The sequence below is a fragment of the Trematomus bernacchii genome, unplaced genomic scaffold (genome assembly GCF_902827165.1).
Source record: "Trematomus bernacchii unplaced genomic scaffold, fTreBer1.1, whole genome shotgun sequence".
NCBI classification, from domain to species: Eukaryota; Metazoa; Chordata; class Actinopteri; order Perciformes; family Nototheniidae; genus Trematomus; species Trematomus bernacchii.
In genome coordinates, this window is record NW_022988176.1 from 1,444,423 (window position 1) to 1,464,181 (window position 19,759).

Genomic DNA, 19,759 nt, shown 5'->3' on the forward strand with positions numbered 1-19,759 from the left:
GTGTCAGAAAACACAACCCTCTCTCTTTTCCTCCATACCCAAATCTCTAAAAACGGGGCTGCAACGGATCTGATACAGACTGATCCAGATTTGAACATTTCTCTGATGTCAGGAGGACGGAGGAGCTGACCTATCAGGGGAATGAGAGGTTGCCGTGGCATGGTAACAGCATGGTAACACGACGCTCGTAACTCGGCCCCCTCCTTTGCAGGGGGGCGTGGTCAGCTGCAGCGCATGCAAAGACAGGGTGGAGGAGAGCAAAATAGAGCAAAATGAGGCATGGCTAAAATGCATGATCTGTTTGGTATTTTGAAAAAGAAAACATATAAATATACCTTATATAGGTATTGCCCTACAATATATTATTCAAATATAGCATGATAGGTCCAGTTTTCCTCTGATTTAAAGAATTTCTTTATGACACGAAAATAAACCCTATCTTTAAATATTCTCCCACAAATTAAAATTGCAGCAATACTTTATTTTTTGTAATATTTCTTTAGGGATTTAAAGTCATATAAGGCGCTATTTTCTTTTAGGTATGTGGAAAATGCTTAAGTTTAATAACAAATGTAGTTAAGCAGGCAACCATGCATTAGGTTGTTTTGGGGGAAATGCTTTAAAGTAATTTTGCATAAGGAAAAGGATGATTTCAGAATGTGTAATTGTGTATGTGTATTTGTGTTTTTATCATTTATCCTATATGTGTGGGTGGGATTTGTCGGTATGGCATTATGTTAGTCGTGACAATGTAATCTGCATATGGTAATTTAAATCATGAATTGATGTGGTTCACTCCATCAATGCAAGTATTTTTGAGAATGTGCATTTGTGTGCATCGTGTGTGTGTTTACGTGTATGTATGTGTGTATGTATGTGTGTGTTAGAGAGAGTGTGTGTGTTTGTGTGCACGTTACAATGATTAATGAGTCTGGGAGATTGCCTGCGGGCTGAGATCAGGTGCAACAAGATTTAACTTAGCAGAAAACACTCAATTCGTTTCCTACACATTCAATTAACCCGTCCCTGTGCACTTCTCTCAGCTCCCTCAGCAGAGCCATGCATCTCCGAGCTTACACATCACTCTGCTCCGGCTGCTGCTCTCGTTTAAAAGCCATCTTTTATTTGCAGCCCTTTTGTGTTCCCAGTACGATTTCTGCTCATATCATTTCAGCACACATACAAATCAGCCTACCAAGTGGCCCAGATCCCCCTCTGATAGGGATATACAGTATTTACATTACACTCAATATTTTTTAGTCACTGCTTCGTCAAAACGTATATTATGTAACAATATATGCTTTGATTATTCCCTGTGAGTTTGGGACTGGCTACAGAAATACTTGAAGGTTTTGCATTAGAGTAAAGCACCAACATATCAGCAAAATAAAAACATGGCTCAAATAATGCAAACATAAATAGGGCTTTAACCCTTAATATTAAATAATCCAAACATTTAAAAAGTACCATAGCATGTTAATTACAAATTAGCAGCATTTGTTAGATAAAGAAAAGTCTTATAGCACTTTGATGTGCCAATATTTTGATTAACATGAGACAATTATCTGTGCTTCAAACATGCAAAATACTTAATTATAACAATATGGCAAATCTGATTAGCCACATCATCAAAAAAGCCTCCATTCAATAAGATTACATCAGACATATGCAGCACATTATATTAACATTGAACACAATACTATTGCAGCAGCGTTTGCAAGAAAACATATTTTAAAATGTTCACTTTCTTCCCTCCCATGTCATCGATCTGATTGTAATTCTTGTTGTGTACCATGGTACAGGTTGGAGTTTCAGCATGGGTTCGGCGTACCAGTTTCACAGCTGGCGGGTGTTTGTGGTCGTCTGTGCTCTGCCCTGTGTGTGTGCGGTGGTCGCTCTTACCTTCATGCCCGAAAGTCCCAGGTTCTACCTTGAGGTAATGTAATTTCCCCTATCTATTACCGGTTAAAAGATAGTTCTCTTTTATCTCTCATGAATCTGCTGCAATAGCTGTATCTTCAATAGTGCAGCCTCATGGTGCTGTGTCATTGTCCCCTAATGTCCGCGCTCATTCCTTTCTGAATCTCCTAGATAATACATCAGTCTTAAGTGTTCTTGGACATTTCCCATCCAATGTTAAATGAGATCAAAAGTGTGAGTGATAAAACTCTGGGAGCAGGTCTTACTGTATGTGTCTTAAAAAAAAGATCTGTGACAGTACTGCTGCTGCATAATAAAACTCTTTGAAGTAAAACGAGTCACCGTTGTCGTGACTTTGATAATTTTGGCCCATCTTGGAGAAATCAAAGGAATAATACTCTTGTACAGTCATATATATGATTGCGGATGTGTCGCTGTCCATGACTAAGCGAGACCATTTCCTGATCCCATGAATGTATCCTCTCTCTTTCCCTCCTGTCAGGTGGGGAAGCATGATGAAGCCTGGATGATCCTCAAACAGATCCACGACACCAACATGAGAGCGCGTGGGCAACCGGAGAAAGTCTTCACTGTGAGTGTTTGCTTCTGCTGTGCGCTGTCTTGGCTGGGTTTCCTGATGCTTAAGGAAAAGCAAAGAGGCTTATGTTCTGCCACCGCTGGGACAGGTTTTAACGCTTTCACTGTGCAGGATCATATCTGAATTATGAAGGTTCTGAAAGCTGTTTTGTGTCGTTCAGGCTTATTTGCGTCGTGAGCTGCATTTTGGGAAAGCCTCTTAGTCAACACGTGTTTCTCCAATTAATCATGTACTGTTTACAATGATTTTTATTACAGTTATGTGCTCTCAATCTAGTTTGAACTAAAGAAAATAAAAAAACGACTCAAGTAACATCCTTCAAAATGTTCCAAATCATCAAAGATGTCAATAAATGAATGTCGAATGCACTTAATGTATTCGTATATCTTTTTCTCTTTTAATTGCTTCCTCAGGTAAACAGGATCAAAATACCCAAACAGCTGGATGAATTGGTGGAAATGGAGTCAGAGTCTCGCAACCGAGTTTCCAAGTTTTTCTTTAGGATAAAGGCTGAAATACACGGGGTAAGTTAATTTTCACTCACTGCCCCTAAACCAAATGTATTTTTTTAAACACATGAAGTCTAATCTGTCTCTCTTTAGATCTATCTGAATCTCATGAAGTGCTTCAACTACCCTATGAAAGAAAACATGACGCGACTGGCCATAGTGTGGTTCACGCTGTCATTCGGGTGAGCTTCCTGTTGATGTCATTAGTGTCTGAGAAAAATCAGTCAAGTCTAATTTCCCTGCCTGGTCTGATATTAGCACTAGCGGCCACATTGTATTTCTGTCATCTTGATCCCTGTGCTGTGCAGAAGTCGCATGGTCTCGAAATCAATCAAAGTCTGTGGATCAATACTGTTCCATTGGTGTCTCAGAGGGAAGAAAAAGGAAGAGGGAGTAAAAGCAGCTAGAGATTAAAAAACATCCACAAAACACTCTCTGAAATCAAAAGAGTCTATTGTTTTTTTCTACTGCGTCTGAAAGCAGTGTTTGAACCTTAGATCAAGATTACATTACATGTTACTTGTTAGACGCTTTTATCCAAAGCGACTTACATACTCAATACTGTGGGCAATACCCACAGGAACAATTTGAGGTGAAGTGTCTTGCCCAGGGACACAACGACATGCTGACTGCAGTGGGGTTTGAACCTGTGACCCCCTGATCTGAACACCAAGGCTCTATCCACTGCGCCACACGCCTCCTTCTTCAGGAGATTCTTCAACATTTATCCAAAGATTTATAACGTCCTGTATATGTTGTGGTTGCAGGTATTATGGTCTGTCAGTCTGGTTCCCTGATGTCATCAAACACCTTCAGGCAGATGATTATGCCTCCAAAGTGAAGATACACAGTGATGAACGTATTGAAGACTTCACCTTCAACTTCACTCTGGAGAACCAGATACACAAAAACGGACTCTTTATCAACGACCGGTAGGACAAGTCAACTTGTGGATATATGGACTGTTTTACAGTGAAAGTACGTACAAACAGGATGTAAATGTGTTTTTTTTATTTCAGATTCATCAATATGAAGCTGAAGTCCGTCACATTCATTGACTCTACCTTTCGTAACTGCTACTTTGATGATGTGAAATCTGTGGGCTCCTTCTTCCGTAACTGCACTTTCATTGATGCTTTCTTCTACAACACTGGTGAGATATAAGTATTAAATATTCCTAACTTTTCTAAATCGACATGACTATACAGTTGAGGAGGATTTATTTTCCTGATTCTCATATTCATCAGGTTAAATTGTGTCTTGGTGAAACAAGATGACAATATACTGCGTTGTGATTGGCTGTGTTTTATTATTTCCAAATGTCTTTTTTTGTATTCTTTGTCAGACATTGATGAAAGCAAGTTGATAGATGGCACAGAGGTAGTCAACAGCACGTTCACTCACAACAAGAAAGGATGCCAGATGACATTTGATGATGACTACAGTGCCTACTGGGTTTACTTCATCAACTTCCTCGGGACGCTAGCTGTTCTGCCCGGCAACATTGTGTCCGCGCTTCTCATGGACAAAATTGGCCGTCTGTCCATGTTAGGTAAGAACGGAGCGAAGAGGGAGGTTCATGTTTCATGTGTGCACTTGAGTAATTGGGTTTCACATTGACTGCGGGATGTTGGAATGATTTATGGTATGGATGTGGCATCCATCATTGCGTATGAGAGGCAATTTTGATTAGGCCTATAATTCAGTTGAACATTGTTCAAACGAATGTCGCTTGCACTAACTCTTGCTCCTTCACTCTTGCTTTGTGTGTGTTTTTTTGTCTCTCAGGTGGCTCCATGGTGCTTTCGGGTATCAGCTGTTTCTTTTTGTGGTTCGGCACCAGTGAGTCCATGATGATTTTTATGTTGTGCCTTTACAACGGCCTGAGCATCTCTGCCTGGAACTCCCTGGATGTCGTCACCACTGAGTCATTCCCTACTAGCAGGAGGTGAGAAGACAAGAGTATATACTGACTTACGTATTTGTTGAGACTTGTTTATGGACTTATACATACATGCATGCAGTAGTGGAAAGAGATAATCATAAAAAAAGAGGTGATTGAGTCAACTCTAACACCTTTCTATCTCTTTTCTCTTCCTTTACCTCCTGTCCCTGACTCTCCACCCCACAGAGGAACAGGCTTTGGGTTCTGCAACGCTCTCTGCAAGCTGGCTGCAGTCTTGGGAAACCTGATTTTCGGTTCTCTTGTTGGCATCACAAAGTCCATCCCCATCCTCATGGCCTCGTCTGTGCTCGTCGGGGGAGGCCTGGTTGCACTCCGGCTGCCTGACACCAAGTCGAATGTCCTCATGTAACACCAGCTTGGCGTTCATCAGCTGGGAGAAAACCTAAATAGAACTTGGGTGAATCCGAGAGGAAGCCCAGGGAGCGTTGAGCAAGGAATGCAAATGGCTTGGTTCACACATATCTTAACATTATTCATGCAATTCGCTACTGTACCTAGGGTAAAGCTGAACCCACCATTCTCACAGTGTGTTTTACATTGATCATATACATCTACATCAATTCCTAGTTAGTCAATGCTAAGTTCAGCCTTTCTGTGAATGTGTTTTTAGGAGATTTCACAGACAGAGCTGAGTGTTTGCTCATGTTTTGGGCGAACTTTGGTGGAGTTTTGTTGCAGTGACTGGTTGCCCTTTTCCAGCTGCAGCCATAACCTTGTGTGGAGTCACTGCATGGTTAAGGCTCAAGGCTTTCAATATTGATACAGTCTTATTAAGACAAGCCAGATGGGGAGAAAAGTGAAAAACAAGCTGTAATGAGCACAGCCAACCTTGTGTGACAACGTGGGGAATAGATGATCAGACAGAGCGGACACACGACACAGCTGTACGACAGCTGGCTCGCCGCAACACTCTTCCACAGGAAGCGTTGTAGACGGTGTGCAGAAAGTCAATAATAAAAAATCCAATAAATTAATGTCACACATAGTTCATGTGCAAAACATCTCTTAAAATAGACTGGTACCCACATGTACTGTACCTACATCTTTTTCCTATGCTTATACAAGAAACTGTTTTGCTTGACATGACATTTACTCTGACATCTGCAACCTTTTCAAAATAGATATCTTCTGTATGATGCCAAGCCCTTTGCATTACCTACCCAACAAAGAATCAAAAAGGCCATATTGAAAAACTTTATTTTCTGGTACTAATAATTGTGTGGTATTTTGAATCCGAGGTTGCTAATTTTATTTTCTGCTTTTTATTATTGTGGAAGTTGAAATAATGAATTATTAATTTAATCCAAATGTTGTTACTCCAAGTACCGATCCATGTGTTGTATTATTGTACGAAGGCTCTCTGATGAGCTCTCCCTCTGATTTCATTTTGTGTTATTGGATCTTGCTTGTGGCAGTGACGTTGATAATGACATGTCACGCTGCTTCCTTTTAAAAATACTGAATGGCCTTTTATGAAATGTGCCTCTCCTTAACTGCAGCAGTCTGCCCAAAGGTTGTGAGGAACAGACAGAAACTGAATAGGAAGAAAGTACGTTAAATAATCATGCCAATTTCTGTGTGTATATATGTGAAATATAAGGACGATTTTATTTGGGTGTGAATCCATTTGCGAGTGTCCTTTGTTAAACATCCCCATTTAAAATAATACAGGTATTAGGTAAGATCAGCGTACTATGCTCCTGAAAAAACAAACAATAGTTCCTATAGGTAACAATGAACCATAACATGATCAAATGGTGTAAGTTACAGAGAATTACTACAAATTAATAATGTAAATAAGATCCACCTCTTTATGAGAGCTAATTGGTGTCAACCATGATTCTCCGGAGGAAGATAAATTCAACTCAAATGATGCTTACATTTGAAGATAAAAAAACACACCAGATGACACATTTTAGCTCTGTCATACCAACATTTTTGTCTAAAATCTATTTTTGCCATAATCTTACGTTTAAAACCATGACCTACCTTGTACTAGTTGTTAAGTACCTTATATTTTAACATTGGAACCTCAATGTATACTGCAAAGATAATGATCTTAGACCAGTGCTACTTTGAAAGTGTCAAAATACCTCTAACATTTTCAATTGAAATTTAAATTATTTAGATATATATAACATAATACCATATGATTTCAGTATTTTTGGAACAAAGATATAGCAAAAATATCTAATAAAATGTGCTGATATAAAACATGACTTTAGCTCAGTGGCAATCCAACGCGAGATTAACAAGAATAAGTATTATCAATAACAGAAGTATTGATCTGTATTTTTCTGAATGAGATAAAACCTTAATTGGTGACAGATCTACCTGTGGTGTTATATTGGGGATAAATGATTTTACCTGGTATGTTTCAGGTACTTGGGTTATTGCTGTACTGTATTTTGTGTGTGTGTGTGTGTGTGTGTGTGTGTGTGTGTGTGTGTGTGTGTGTGTGTGTGTGTGTGTATGTATGTATGTATGAGAGCATATTGTATATGTGTGTTTGTGTAGAGCAGAGTATAGGGTGCATGAGTGTAAATAATGTACATATTAAAGCTGATATTGGTGGACTTCTGGGTTATATGTGTATAAGCTCCTTGATCGAGTTATGTGTCTCCTTCTTTGTCCAAGCCATAAATCCATCAACTGTATCTCTGTTGTATCTCTATGTGTCCTTGGCTTTAAGCCACTATTCACCTGCTACTCCGTGTGTGTGTGTGTGTGTGTGTGTGTGTGTGTGTGTGTGTGTGTGTGTGTGTGTGTGTGTGTGTGTGTGTGTGTGTGCGTGTGTGTGCGTGTGTGCAAAAACGTGCATGTATGTAAGAAAACTTCTGTTCTTGTGTGCTCAACTTTGTCTTCTTTGTGTGAATTCTTCTGGCAGATAATTATGGCAATATTCAGATTTTTTGTTGAGGAAAAATGTGAATGTATCACTCTTGTAAGTTTCTCATCCATTTTATGGAGGTAATCAAATGTATGTGGAGAATAAAGTTGTGTATATTATTGTGAAGGGCCTGCCAGTCATAAAATGACTGAGCTGTATGTTGAAAGGTCCATAAGTGTGAAAATATGTGAAGAAATATTTGCCAAATGATGCCCTGTGAATTATGTTATTTGATTGGAGAAGCAGGGATTGCAGACTGTGCTGCTTTTGAACATATATTCAATACAATAAAAGCTATGTTCTCTAGCAAATTATGCCAGGCTTTGATTTCACAACTCTTGTCTCTAACCTAAGAATAAAATGTGTTTATAAATCACATTACTGCACTTACATGATGAGGCATTTGCACCGAGATCCAAATGTGAGTCTCAATTATGCATTATTTGAATAAAACAATATCATTTAAATGTAAAATTGTGCAAACACATACATAAGGCAGTCTAACCTCATTTGTGCTCTCAGTAAACCAGGTCGTTGAGTGTAAGGACATGCCCCAAAACACACCCTGAATACTGTTCCCTGTGGTCAATATTATCTAACTAATGCTGCCATCGAGTGGACAAATTATGAAATGGAAATGATAAAGACAATAATAATAATACTGTGACACTGGGTTAATTTATACAAATAGGTGTTTTTATCGAGTTAGATAACATAATTTGTAGAATATATATAAATGTGGAAGCCTTTCATTTAATCAAAACGTATTTTAAATGGCCATTTATCGTCACCCATAGGCCACATTTATTTGTTTTGTTCATGTTGGCCACACCTGCCTCTAAATGGAGGCACTTTGGACTTTAACTAAGGGTTTTTATTCAATGACACTTTTAATTTTAACTTCCACTTCATTTTGGAGCCAATGTTGTACTTTACTCCACTATCTTTTTCTGAAAGCTTTAGTTACTTTACATATTCAGAATAATAATACACATTTTAAATCAACTAATAATTAAAGTATTATATGGGATTTAAAACATACAGATGCAGTGTATAAAGTAATTAAAATAAGGTCCTCCAGCAGCTGTGATGAACATATGAATGCATTAATAATTATATTCCAGTTATTTCATAAATATGACTGTAAAATGGGGCATTATGCTAAACAAGAACTTATACTTTTGGTACTTCAAGTGTATTTTGATGCCAAAATCAATCAAATCAATTGTCCTTTTAATTAAGTTACATTTTGAATGGAGGACTTTCACTTGTAACAGAGTATTTTTTCAATCTAGTATTGAAACTTTTACTTAAAATCTCAGTAGTTTTTACACCACTGGATATGAATACAGTAGTCCCCCTTGTGGCAGTAGGTCTATAAGATATACGATTTACTTTATTGATCCCGATTTGGGAAATGTTTTCATCACAGGCATTGCACATAATGCGAAAACGAAAAAGAGTAGAAAATAAACAACCATAAACATAAAATATTTAAAAATATTTAAAAAACTGAACATCTATGTACTCTGTCATATAAACACTATGAAGGGCCATATAGCCAACACCATGTAAAAGTCGGATATCATTTAATATACAATTAAATTACTAAATGCAGCACGAGCCACCTCATGTCCAGCAGGTGGTGCACGGGGCTAAATCTCACCTGTCAATCATTTCAGTCAGACCGTTGCCGGGAAAAGATAAGGCACACACACTTTGTTCAGGCCGAAGAAGTGCACATCATGGGGATTGTCTGCCGCAAGTGACAGTCGGCGCTTTCATGTAACTTCTGAAGAAATTCGAACCATATTTCCAGCTTATGTTTCCAGTTAGTTAACGACACAGCGTGTTTTTCTTTATTGGTATCAATATATCCCGAGAGGCGCGGCATACCGCTGTCACGTTAGCTTGTAGGTGAAGTTATTTCTAGGGCAGAAGACTTCACGAGTGGAGGAAACGACGCAAGATGTACCATGAAGAAACCGCAGCTCTACAAAAGCCACGCTATGGAAGTAAGTTATGTTTCAAGCTCTGTTAAACATACTGTGTTTGCTTGGTTATGAGAGGCAAGGGTTGAATGCAAGCTAACGTGAGGGACGTTTGAGCAACAGGTGGTTTTGAAGCACCTTGATACCTGTAGTGTGTCAATATAGCAAAAATAGGCATGAAATGTGTAGCCTGAGAGGAAATAAACTGTCAATGAAAGAGATTCTTAGGGGAAGGACTTGTATCCTGCTTGTTAAATTCAAGCCAAAACAATGATACGTTCAAGGTTTAGGCTGTATGTTGATTTTAAGATTGACTCAGAACGATTTCAATTGTATTTCCCCCTTCTTCTCCTAACTACACCACAGGGATTTTGTTATCTATTTGTTTAATGGTTGCAGCTAGCATATCAGCCTGTCTACACATAAGCATTTTCTCATAGGTTACCCATTAACCAGGGTTTTTGCTTTTGTTGAGCAATCTATAACTAGCTACATTAGTATGTTAAGAATGTAAGTGATACACAACACATACAGTCTGCAAACCAAGTCAGAGTTACCAGGTATCTTGTCACTGACCAACAGCTGTGGGCAAAGTGCAACCCTGAGAGATAACACCAATCAATTATGTCATCAGTGCAATCTTTTTGACTCTGATTTTTACTGAACAACTCTTGAATTATTCTGCATACAGGCCACTATATCTTATGCTGCGTTTATAGATACATGTTGTGCTAGAAATGTGAAACCTAATGAGGTGTGACCCTTGAAAAGCACTCGCAATGAGTCATTTTTGTCAAACATTGTGAAAAAACCACACTTTAATTTGCTGGCCTTGTCATTGTGTGAAACAAGCCAAATGTGTCCTAAGGGTTTTAAGTGCTGTTATGGTACTAAAGCAAAGTCATTCACTGAAATATTTTTAATAAATGTCAGACTACCCGTAGTTTATGGATTTGCCTATAAAATGGACAAACCCAAAGGCAAAGTCAGTTTTAATATGTGCTTCCTCTTTCCCCCCCTGTATGAGACATAATCATGGAGGCCATAACTTAGGTCTGGTGATCCTGTGACACACAAAGGCAACAACCCCATCCTGAGGGTTAAATATAAAGCTTAGTGCAAAAGTGCAGACAGGCTCTTCCAGGAAGTGTGTAAGCGAGCCAGTGGAGGTAGTGTGTGTGTGTGTGTGTAACGGCTGCACTGAGGCTGTTCTCCCCCTGAGATATGTGTGTGTTCATACACATCTGCATCCAGCTGGGCCACTAATCTATGGTTGGATGTCCAGATTCTGAGTGTGTGTTTTGGATTGTTTCTCTTCTCACATGTGGGTTTAATACCTCTGTTGAGACCCAGTGAACGGATGTATACGCAGGTGGCTGATAAATAGGCTGAATTTAACAGAGCGCTTGAGAAGTGGGACTTAAATGTCCCTTTGGGGGAATTTGTTTTGGACTCCATATGCATTGCAGTTCCAGAAGAAATAAACAACATATACAATTTACAGCGATAAAATGCTACAAAAGCCACTAAGGAATTGAAGCACAGCGCTAAATATGAATTACAGATCTTACTGTTTGTAGAATATCGTAAACAGCAGAATTGGCTTAATATATTGTGACTATTTCAAAACGTACTAAAAGGGCTGTAAATCATGATTATGGTTAAAATCATAATCATTTAAAATGAATATTGACTGACAATTATTTATCAGAATTATTCATTGATGTTTAGGGACAACATATTGTTATTGCACTAACACATTTAAAGGTGGGGTAGGTAAGTTTGAGAAACCGGCTCGAGATACACTTTTTGTTATATTCCATGGAATGCTCTTAACATCCCGATAGCAATGAATATCTTAAGTGCTTTGACAAAAAATCCATGAAAAAATGTCATCTGTGGAAGCCGTAGTACTGTATAAAGCACGACCAATCATTTTAGCCGGCCCGGCTAAAATAACTGGATGGCCTACCTGCCTGTCAGCCTTCCATCTGTGCACAAACTTATCTCGTGCCCTCATTGGTCATGTGCGCGTTCATGTGTGTTGGAGGAGGGGCTCTGTAAGGAAGTGGCAGATTTTCTCTGGTTGTGTATTTTCAAATTCTACGCACTCGAGCTGGTTTCTCCGAAATTACCTACCCCACCTTTAAATGAATGGAGCTGTTGCTTGTACTTCTTCTTGTTCATATTTACATCTAAATAAGATTGGTTTTATTTACCTCCTAGAAATATAAATAAAAACCTTTTCCACATTTAAATCAACAGAGCAGTGCTTTCCCTTTGACGTTGTGCTACGTTTCTGCTCATTAACACGATTTAGCATAAATATAAGACTTAAAAATGAGATTCTCCTTCATCTGAATTCTGTGAACTCACCCTCTGTTTTGCTCCTCTGCTACTATTCTACTCTGGACTGCAGCGGTAGCTTTAACGGAGCATCCTTTATGGTCAATATCACTTTCAATCATGTGTGAAGAAATGCGGGAATCCACAACTGTGATCAGGATTGGGATTAGATTGTTTAGGCTGATCATCAGGTTTTAAAGTTTAACAGGGCATCCCAAGAGGCAGTAGGCTAATATTCATATAACCAATGTGGACAGATAGAAGATAGACTGACTAACTCTGACTCATGTGTATACAGTATGTGTATTTTTAGGTGCTGTTTACACGGGAACGAAACGGGTTGTATCCGCTACTTTTCTCTTTCGTATAGCCCGTTCGTTCACACGAGGCCGTAACGGAACTGCGGAAACGGACCCCTCAATCGATAACGGGTCCCAAGGTGGATAGATCTGCGGACGGAACGCTCTGAGGAGCCAAACGGCTCCGTGTGTACGTCCTATACGATCATTTTCCTGATAACGATGAAGCCATAGCCCCGCCTCTCCCCACCTCGGCTGCTCACTGCTGTAGCATGGTCAGTAGCTACTGCTACTGCTACTGACCATGCTACAGATGTTAGTGCAAAATCTACAGCTCCTCTACCACAACCATCAGCAACAAGTGGACATGGAGAACTACATGAACTACATGTTGCTAAATCCACCGTGGAAAATAAACAGAAGGGCAACCAGGCAACCATGGCAACCATGCTCGGCGGGGGGGGTCTTCTTCGCTGCTTTTGGTGTATTTTGTGGCGGAAGTACAGCGCCACTTACAGGCCCGGCATTTGTACTACAGCGTCTCCAGCGGGTCGAGCGGTCTCGTGTAAAGGGACACATTTATTGAGCCGTATCCGTGTGAACGGAAGACTTTTTTTGATATCGAATTCGGTTCGTTTCGTTTGCGTTTGCGTTCCCGTGTAAATGGGGTCTTAGTCTAGTCTTGCTTGATGTCCTCCTCCCTGATACAGAATGTGATACCTCAGGTGCTAGCCTCTACTCAAACCCAGTATATGGTGTTTGGTCTAGTGTGTGAAAGCTCTGTTCTTAAACTGAGCCTCCCTGTTTGAGATTGTCCCTTCACTCAGACAGAAATAAAGGGATTTGATAGGATTAGAGCAGGGGTAGGAGCGTCGGGGGGAGGAGATCTCTTTAAGCTGCAGGTAAAGGTCAACTCAGCAGAAGTCACTTGTCTGTGGAGCACCCCACTCAGGTCACTTTGACATGGACATTTCTTTCCTCTCAAACAAAGGCTCATTGGAGCATGGGATGAACTTCAGTTTCCAAGAGGCACTCAAGATCCTAGCTGTCAAAATCAACAGTCGGTAACAAAAAATATCCTTTGTGAAGTTTTAACACCAAAGTTTGAAATGCACCTGCTGTGCAGCACATGTGCCATGCCAGTGTAGTTGCTTAAAGAGGACATATTATATTTCAGGTTCATATTTGTATTTTGTGCCTCTACTGTGACATGTTTACGTGCTTTAATGATTAAAAAGGGTCTTTATTTTTCTCATACTGCCTTTTTCTGCAGCACCTCTTTTCACCCTCTGTCTGAAACCAGATCCCGGTCTGCTCTGATTGGTTAGCTTGCCGGCTCTGTTGTGATTGGTTAACTACTTAGACATGTCCCGCCCCTTAGCCTTATCACGTACAATGTGTTGGAGCGCTAACCAATAGAAGCGCAGGTGTTAAGCAGTGATGTCCCTTTGTTGCGAAGTAAACAAAGGAGTCCACCTATAAGAACCTATAAAACACACTACAGGAAGGGACAACTCAGAAAAGAATAATAGGGCCTCTTTAACACCTGAATTAAGCATCAATTTTTTTTTTTTTTTACTTCAGTAGCTCATCTCATACTGTACTTTTGATGTCAGTCAAGTCAACAACTTTCTGTGCAGAGGAGATTCTTTGCAATCAATGAGTATAAAATGCTGAGTGCAAATTGTTGAAGTGTATCTTGTTCTCTTTGCTGTATTGTGTTAGGAGTGTTATTTCTTTCTCCGCCTTGTAATGTTCGTGTATTTTATGAATGAGCTGTGTAATGTTATCTGTGTCAAGATATCTTACTTAAAGGAAACCTATCATGCTATATTTAAATGATATATTGTAGGGCCATACCTATATAAGGTATATTTATACGTTTCTGTTTTCAAAATACCAAACAGATCATGCATTTTAGCCATGCCTCATTTCGCTCTATGTGTTGTTTGCTGTTTACGGGTCTGATTTTGTGAGCTGCAGCTGACCACGCCCCCCTGCAGGAGAGGGGAGCCGCTCTGATCAGCTGCTGGGCTGTCAGAAGAGGGGGAGAAAAAGAGATCTCCGTCCTACGTGTTTTATTATAGCCTATATAGAGTCGTTATTCATTTGTTTTAAAGCTCAATAAATAACAAAGAAGACCTTTGACCGGCACTTTTCTAATTTTGTCTGGAAGATTTAAACTTTAACGGACATCTTGACCGGCGAAAGAAACTGAAACTGAAACTCTGCCGCACGGTCCCCTCGTTCCTTGGAAGAGGCGGAGAGGTGGGTGTTTGTCATCTGCTGGTGGACTAACAGGAGAGAATTACAGTGCTTGCCTCGACGGGGAGGGATTGCATTGAATTAAAGCAGCGGGAGCAAACGCTTGCCTCGGGGAGGGAGAAAGAAAGCCACAGCGGAGAATAAACAGAAGGGTAACCATGGTAACCAAGTCTTCTTCGCTGCTTTTGTGGCACACTACAGCGCCACTTACAGGCCTGGCATATGTACTACAGCGTCTCCAGCGCTTTCGAGCAGCAATGGCCGGCCGTGGCCCAACCCCACATTCCCCTGATAGGTGGAGAGTTGGCCCAATAGCCGTAGCGCCACCGTCCTGACGTCAGTAAAGTGTTCAAATCTGGATCAGTTTTTATCAGATCCGTTGCAGCCCCTTTTTTAGAGATTTGGGTATGGAGGAGAATAGAGAGGGTTGTGTTTTCTGACACTTGGTGAGTTCCCTGGAACACCTGGGACACATATTCATGTATAAAAGACGTACAAAAGTGCATTTTGCATGATAGGTCCCCTTTAATATGAAACAAGCCCAAGTAATTGTGGATGACTGATGCAGGTCACATGGTTTTGGACACTGCACTGGCTGATGTTGAAGCGATGTGATTCATATGAGGCTGAGCTATAACTCAAAATAAACATTTATTGACGTTCTGTTTCTGATGTCCAAATTAATAAAGCATTCATTTGAAACCAACACAATACGTTTTTTTATATTTTCTTTATACGTTTTAAAGGTTTAGTCTCATGTAAAGAATGACACAGGTTATGTGATTTTCTTTTTATTTGCCATATTGTGATATTTCAATAACATAGACTATACTTATCATGATAGTAATTTTTCTCAGCCCTATTCTCACTGTTTCCATTTGTAAAAAGACCAGAAAGAAAGCACAACACACTAGTATGTTCATTCATTGTTTCATCTGCATGCCTTTTCCAGCCATCCAGGACGACGAGAGGCTGTCGGCGGAGGAGATGGATGAGAGGAGACGACAGAACATCGCCTACGAGTACCTGTGTCACCTGGAGGAGGCCAAACGGTAAGACAGGAGGACGCTGACTCCAACAGGAAAGGGAAAAAACCTTGAAGATAAGAGCAGCTTAATGGCACATAGTGACTAAAGGCAATCCTTCATAGTGTTTACTCTGTCACAACTCTCACAGCTCAGAGGAATGATTTTGGGAGTGTTGTTGGGTCAAGCATTAGCTTTGTTTGATGTTTGATCCGGTAGAAAAGTTTTGTATTGTACGTCTGTGTGTTTAATGACCATCGTTATGCAGATCTCAAAGCAGGGAGTGGTTGTGGACGGAGGAGGGAAAGTGAGAGGAATATAATAGATAAGCAGTGTGTAAGTTTTATAGTAGCATAGATAGAGCGGCAATGAAAGGTAGGAATCAGCAGATGATGACGAGGAGTTGTAAGCATTCACGAGAACGTGTTTGATTAGGCATGGGAGGTGCTGACTTAGTGGAAATGGTGCCTCTCTTTCCACTGAGCTCTCACCCTCAGTGAAATTATCAACCAAGAAAAAACTAGAAGGCTTATTGATACCTTCCTCAGTATGTTTAGTAAATACTTTTATAATAATGGCTTGCAATGATTCCCACCATAATCTTACAAGCTAAACATACGAAACTTGATAAAGACTCTTTTTTTTTTTTTTTTCAAAACTAAACCACTTCCTGTCTTCTTAAAAAAGGGCATCCAGCTGAGCAGGAAGTGAAATCATGCCTCCTTTAACGCACAGCTTTTGAAACAACCCCGCCCAGTCACAGAAAGATTGGTTTCCAGATTGAATTATTGATGTTTGTAACAGAATGTAGCATTCTGGAGCCTTGTTGTGGTTCAGCAGTCATGCCTCTTGTAGGCACACTCTTTGTAAGACACTTTATAGGAGTGTGTACAGCCTCATTTACATCAGCATTTCCTGACAGATAATAGTTTCACAACTGAACTTGCACTTTGACTCAGTTATGAATATTTAAATAGCCTACATCTTCTTCTTATGTCACTAGATAATAACGGTCTAGAAAGGTGAGGCAGGCTTGAATAAACAAGCAGAGATTCGGTTGTCCATCATCATTGAGCCATACGTAGATAATCACTCATCTTTTGTGTGCTGAAGAAGACTTGTTGAAGCGTAGCTCAGTTGCACTGCGGTGGTTTAAGGAACACGTGCTCTACTATCATTGTGAAGGCAACCTCAAAAGGACCACTACTGTATTTAACTCTCTGATACACACATGCTCACACTTTCACTTTTTTACTTCCTGTTATTTCTCCCCAGTGCTACTCACTTTTCTTCAGTCCTGTTTATTGTGGAGTGGAACCTCTATTCTGGGAAAGTTGTCAAGTTGGATTAGGATTAAGGCGCTGTTTACACGGGAACAAAACGGGTTGTATCTGCTACTTTTCTCTTTCGTATAGCCCGTTCGTTCACACTAGGTCGTAACGGAACCGCAAAAACTGTCCCTTCAATCGATAACGGGTCCCAAGGTGGATAGATCTGCGGACGGAACGCTCCGGGGGGCCAAACGGCTCCGTGTGTACGTCCTATACGATCATTTCCTGATAACGATGAAGCCATAGCCCCGCCTCTCCCCACCTCTGCTGCTCACTGCTGTAGCATGGTCAGTAGCTACTGTAAGCAGTAGCTGCTGTCAGTAGCTACTGCTACTGACCATGCTACAGATGTTAGTGCAAAATCTACAGCTCCTCTACCACAACCATCAGCAACAAGTGGACATGGAGAACTACATGAACTACATGTTGCTAAATCCACCGCGGATAATAAACAGAAGGGCAACCAGACAACCATGGCAACCATGGCAACCATGCTCGGGGGGTCTTCTTCGCTGCTTTTGGTGTATTTTGTGGCGGACGTACAGCGCCACTAACAGGCCCGGCATTTGTACTACAGCGTCTCCGGTGGGTCGAGCAGTCTCGTGTGAACGGACACGTTTATTGAGCCGTATCCGTGTGAACGGAAGACTTTTTTTATATCTAATTCGGTTCGTTTGTGTTCTCGTGTAAATGGGGTCCAAGACAGCTGCATACAGAGCGGTGGGATTAGGTTCTGCTCTCAGGAGTCACTGCAACAAGGCAACCATGCAGAAGTAACTCTGTTAGTACACCTGGGTTATGAATGATATTACAAGAGACATAGCTTCATTATCCACCTTTGTTTTTTATATATCTGTAAAATATCAGAACTGACCGAGAAACGCACTTGAGTGCAGGAGTTTGAAAAAACGTCAAATGAACCGGTGCAGAAACGGCATCATACATCAAGTGTCCTGCTGCACTAAATAGTACAAAAGGTCTATCATGTATTATTTTGACAGTGAACATGCAGGTAAATATTCCTGTTTTCTTAACTTTGTAATCGTTTTTGCTGAAACACATTTGAGTTAACTCATATTTCTGCTTTAATAGTATGCTAGACGGCAAGGGGATTGTTGTTTCAAACTCGCAGATCCCACTCACATCGTTTTTGACAGTGATATTATTTAAAAAAAGATCAATTTCAATCTGTACTGCAACATTGTTATAGGCCTTATCCACAGCAGAGATCTGGACTTCTCACAGCAGGAAAAGCACATTTTAACATTAACAATGTCCCAGTACGCCGTGACGGTGTGACAGTGAGACAGCATGCACATCACCAGGAGATTCAAACTCGAGAACAGACATTACAATTCATTCAAATATTTGTAATTTTAGTCAAAATATCTTGGGTGAAATAGGACACAATGTAGGAAAGCCCCTGTCCAGTTTCTCTTAACAAAGTCGTACAAAATCTGATTTAAAAACTAAAACATTTATGAATATAAACAGAAAAGAGCTGTTTCAATTCAAATATCCTCACTAACAGCCGTGTGTTGAATGACATTATCTCAGTGCAGGTTAGTTATAATAGTGCATGCAAGACTATTTTGATATAATGTCACATGAACTGTCATATTTGCCCAGACCAGAGTTCTTTACATGGTGGATTGCCCACATGCTTTGCTGTTCAAAGTCCTCTTTACTGCACATTAAAGAGAGCGAAATGATCCGTATTGATGTCGATGTGCTCAGTTTATAGACACACCTTCCTACAAAAGATACAAACGTATTCAGTAGTTAGAAGTTTCTGGAACAGACTTTGTGCCATCCTAGAAGTGTAAACACTTAATGGATTTTTGTAGCCTTTTTGGATGGTAACTCTTTTTGTTTGCTTTTACAAGCCCCAGGATATCTATCATGTGTTCTTTAGTCAAGGATATTATCCTTATTTTCCGACACACCCTACCCCACCACATATGCAAAATGTCTCTTTTTAGAAACCCACACAAACACAAACTCATGACCAGCATGACTGGGCTACATGACGCAAGCATTCAAAAGACGCTCTGTATGCAGTCAGAAGAGCTGTGGCCGAAAGCAAATAAGTGTTATACAGTATTCATAATAACGTGTTGATGTGGGATGGATTTAAGTCCCACAGTCCTCAAAGCTGCGTTTTGTTTGCTCAGATTGGACAATGACAGGAAGGCCAGCTTTAAAGGGTTGTAAACAGCAGTCTGTCCTGCTTCAGGAGACACGTTGTCCCCACATTGTTTTAAGAACAGGAAGTGAAGTTTCACAGGAGAGCTCATGCAGGATGTTCCTTTGACTGTGTTCCTGCCAAACATATACTTATTTTAATCTTAGTTATCTTGACTTTTATCTGGGTTTGATCCCCTCCTTTTAAGTGACTTCTATGAAGAAATGAAAGTTGAACATTTCCAACAAGTCATGTGGATTTTGATCTGCGTCACTGCTTAGCCTTGGTTGACCTCAGCCACTATGCCTTGTTGTGTGCATATCTGTGTGATGGCACTAGGGGTGAAAGGAAAAATCAATACACTTGAGTTTTGCGAGACTATGCTTTGTGATACGGTATCAATCACTGTACTGATTTTTATTTAATGGTTTGCA

At 40.2% G+C, this 19,759-nt stretch overlaps 2 protein-coding genes across 2 annotated transcripts in view; both read left to right on the plus strand.

Moving 5' to 3' along the window:
- Window positions 1-5,359, plus strand: part of sv2ca (synaptic vesicle glycoprotein 2Ca) — a 32,266-nt gene extending 26,907 nt beyond the window's left edge. Inside the window, exons 5-13 of the mRNA XM_034122343.1 lie at window positions 1,803-1,936; window positions 2,423-2,512; window positions 2,932-3,042; window positions 3,121-3,209; window positions 3,795-3,959; window positions 4,047-4,180; window positions 4,373-4,579; window positions 4,816-4,975; window positions 5,159-5,359. Coding sequence (XP_033978234.1) covers window positions 1,803-1,936; window positions 2,423-2,512; window positions 2,932-3,042; window positions 3,121-3,209; window positions 3,795-3,959; window positions 4,047-4,180; window positions 4,373-4,579; window positions 4,816-4,975; window positions 5,159-5,342 — 1,274 coding nt within the window. The 3' untranslated portion in view covers window positions 5,343-5,359. The remainder of the gene's footprint in view (window positions 1-1,802; window positions 1,937-2,422; window positions 2,513-2,931; window positions 3,043-3,120; window positions 3,210-3,794; window positions 3,960-4,046; window positions 4,181-4,372; window positions 4,580-4,815; window positions 4,976-5,158) is intronic.
- A 4,226-nt stretch (window positions 5,360-9,585) lies between these two features.
- Window positions 9,586-19,759, plus strand: part of iqgap2 (IQ motif containing GTPase activating protein 2) — a 39,667-nt gene continuing 29,493 nt past the window's right edge. Inside the window, 2 exon segments of the mRNA XM_034122370.1 lie at window positions 9,586-9,898; window positions 15,737-15,836. Coding sequence (XP_033978261.1) covers window positions 9,853-9,898; window positions 15,737-15,836 — 146 coding nt within the window. The 5' untranslated portion in view covers window positions 9,586-9,852.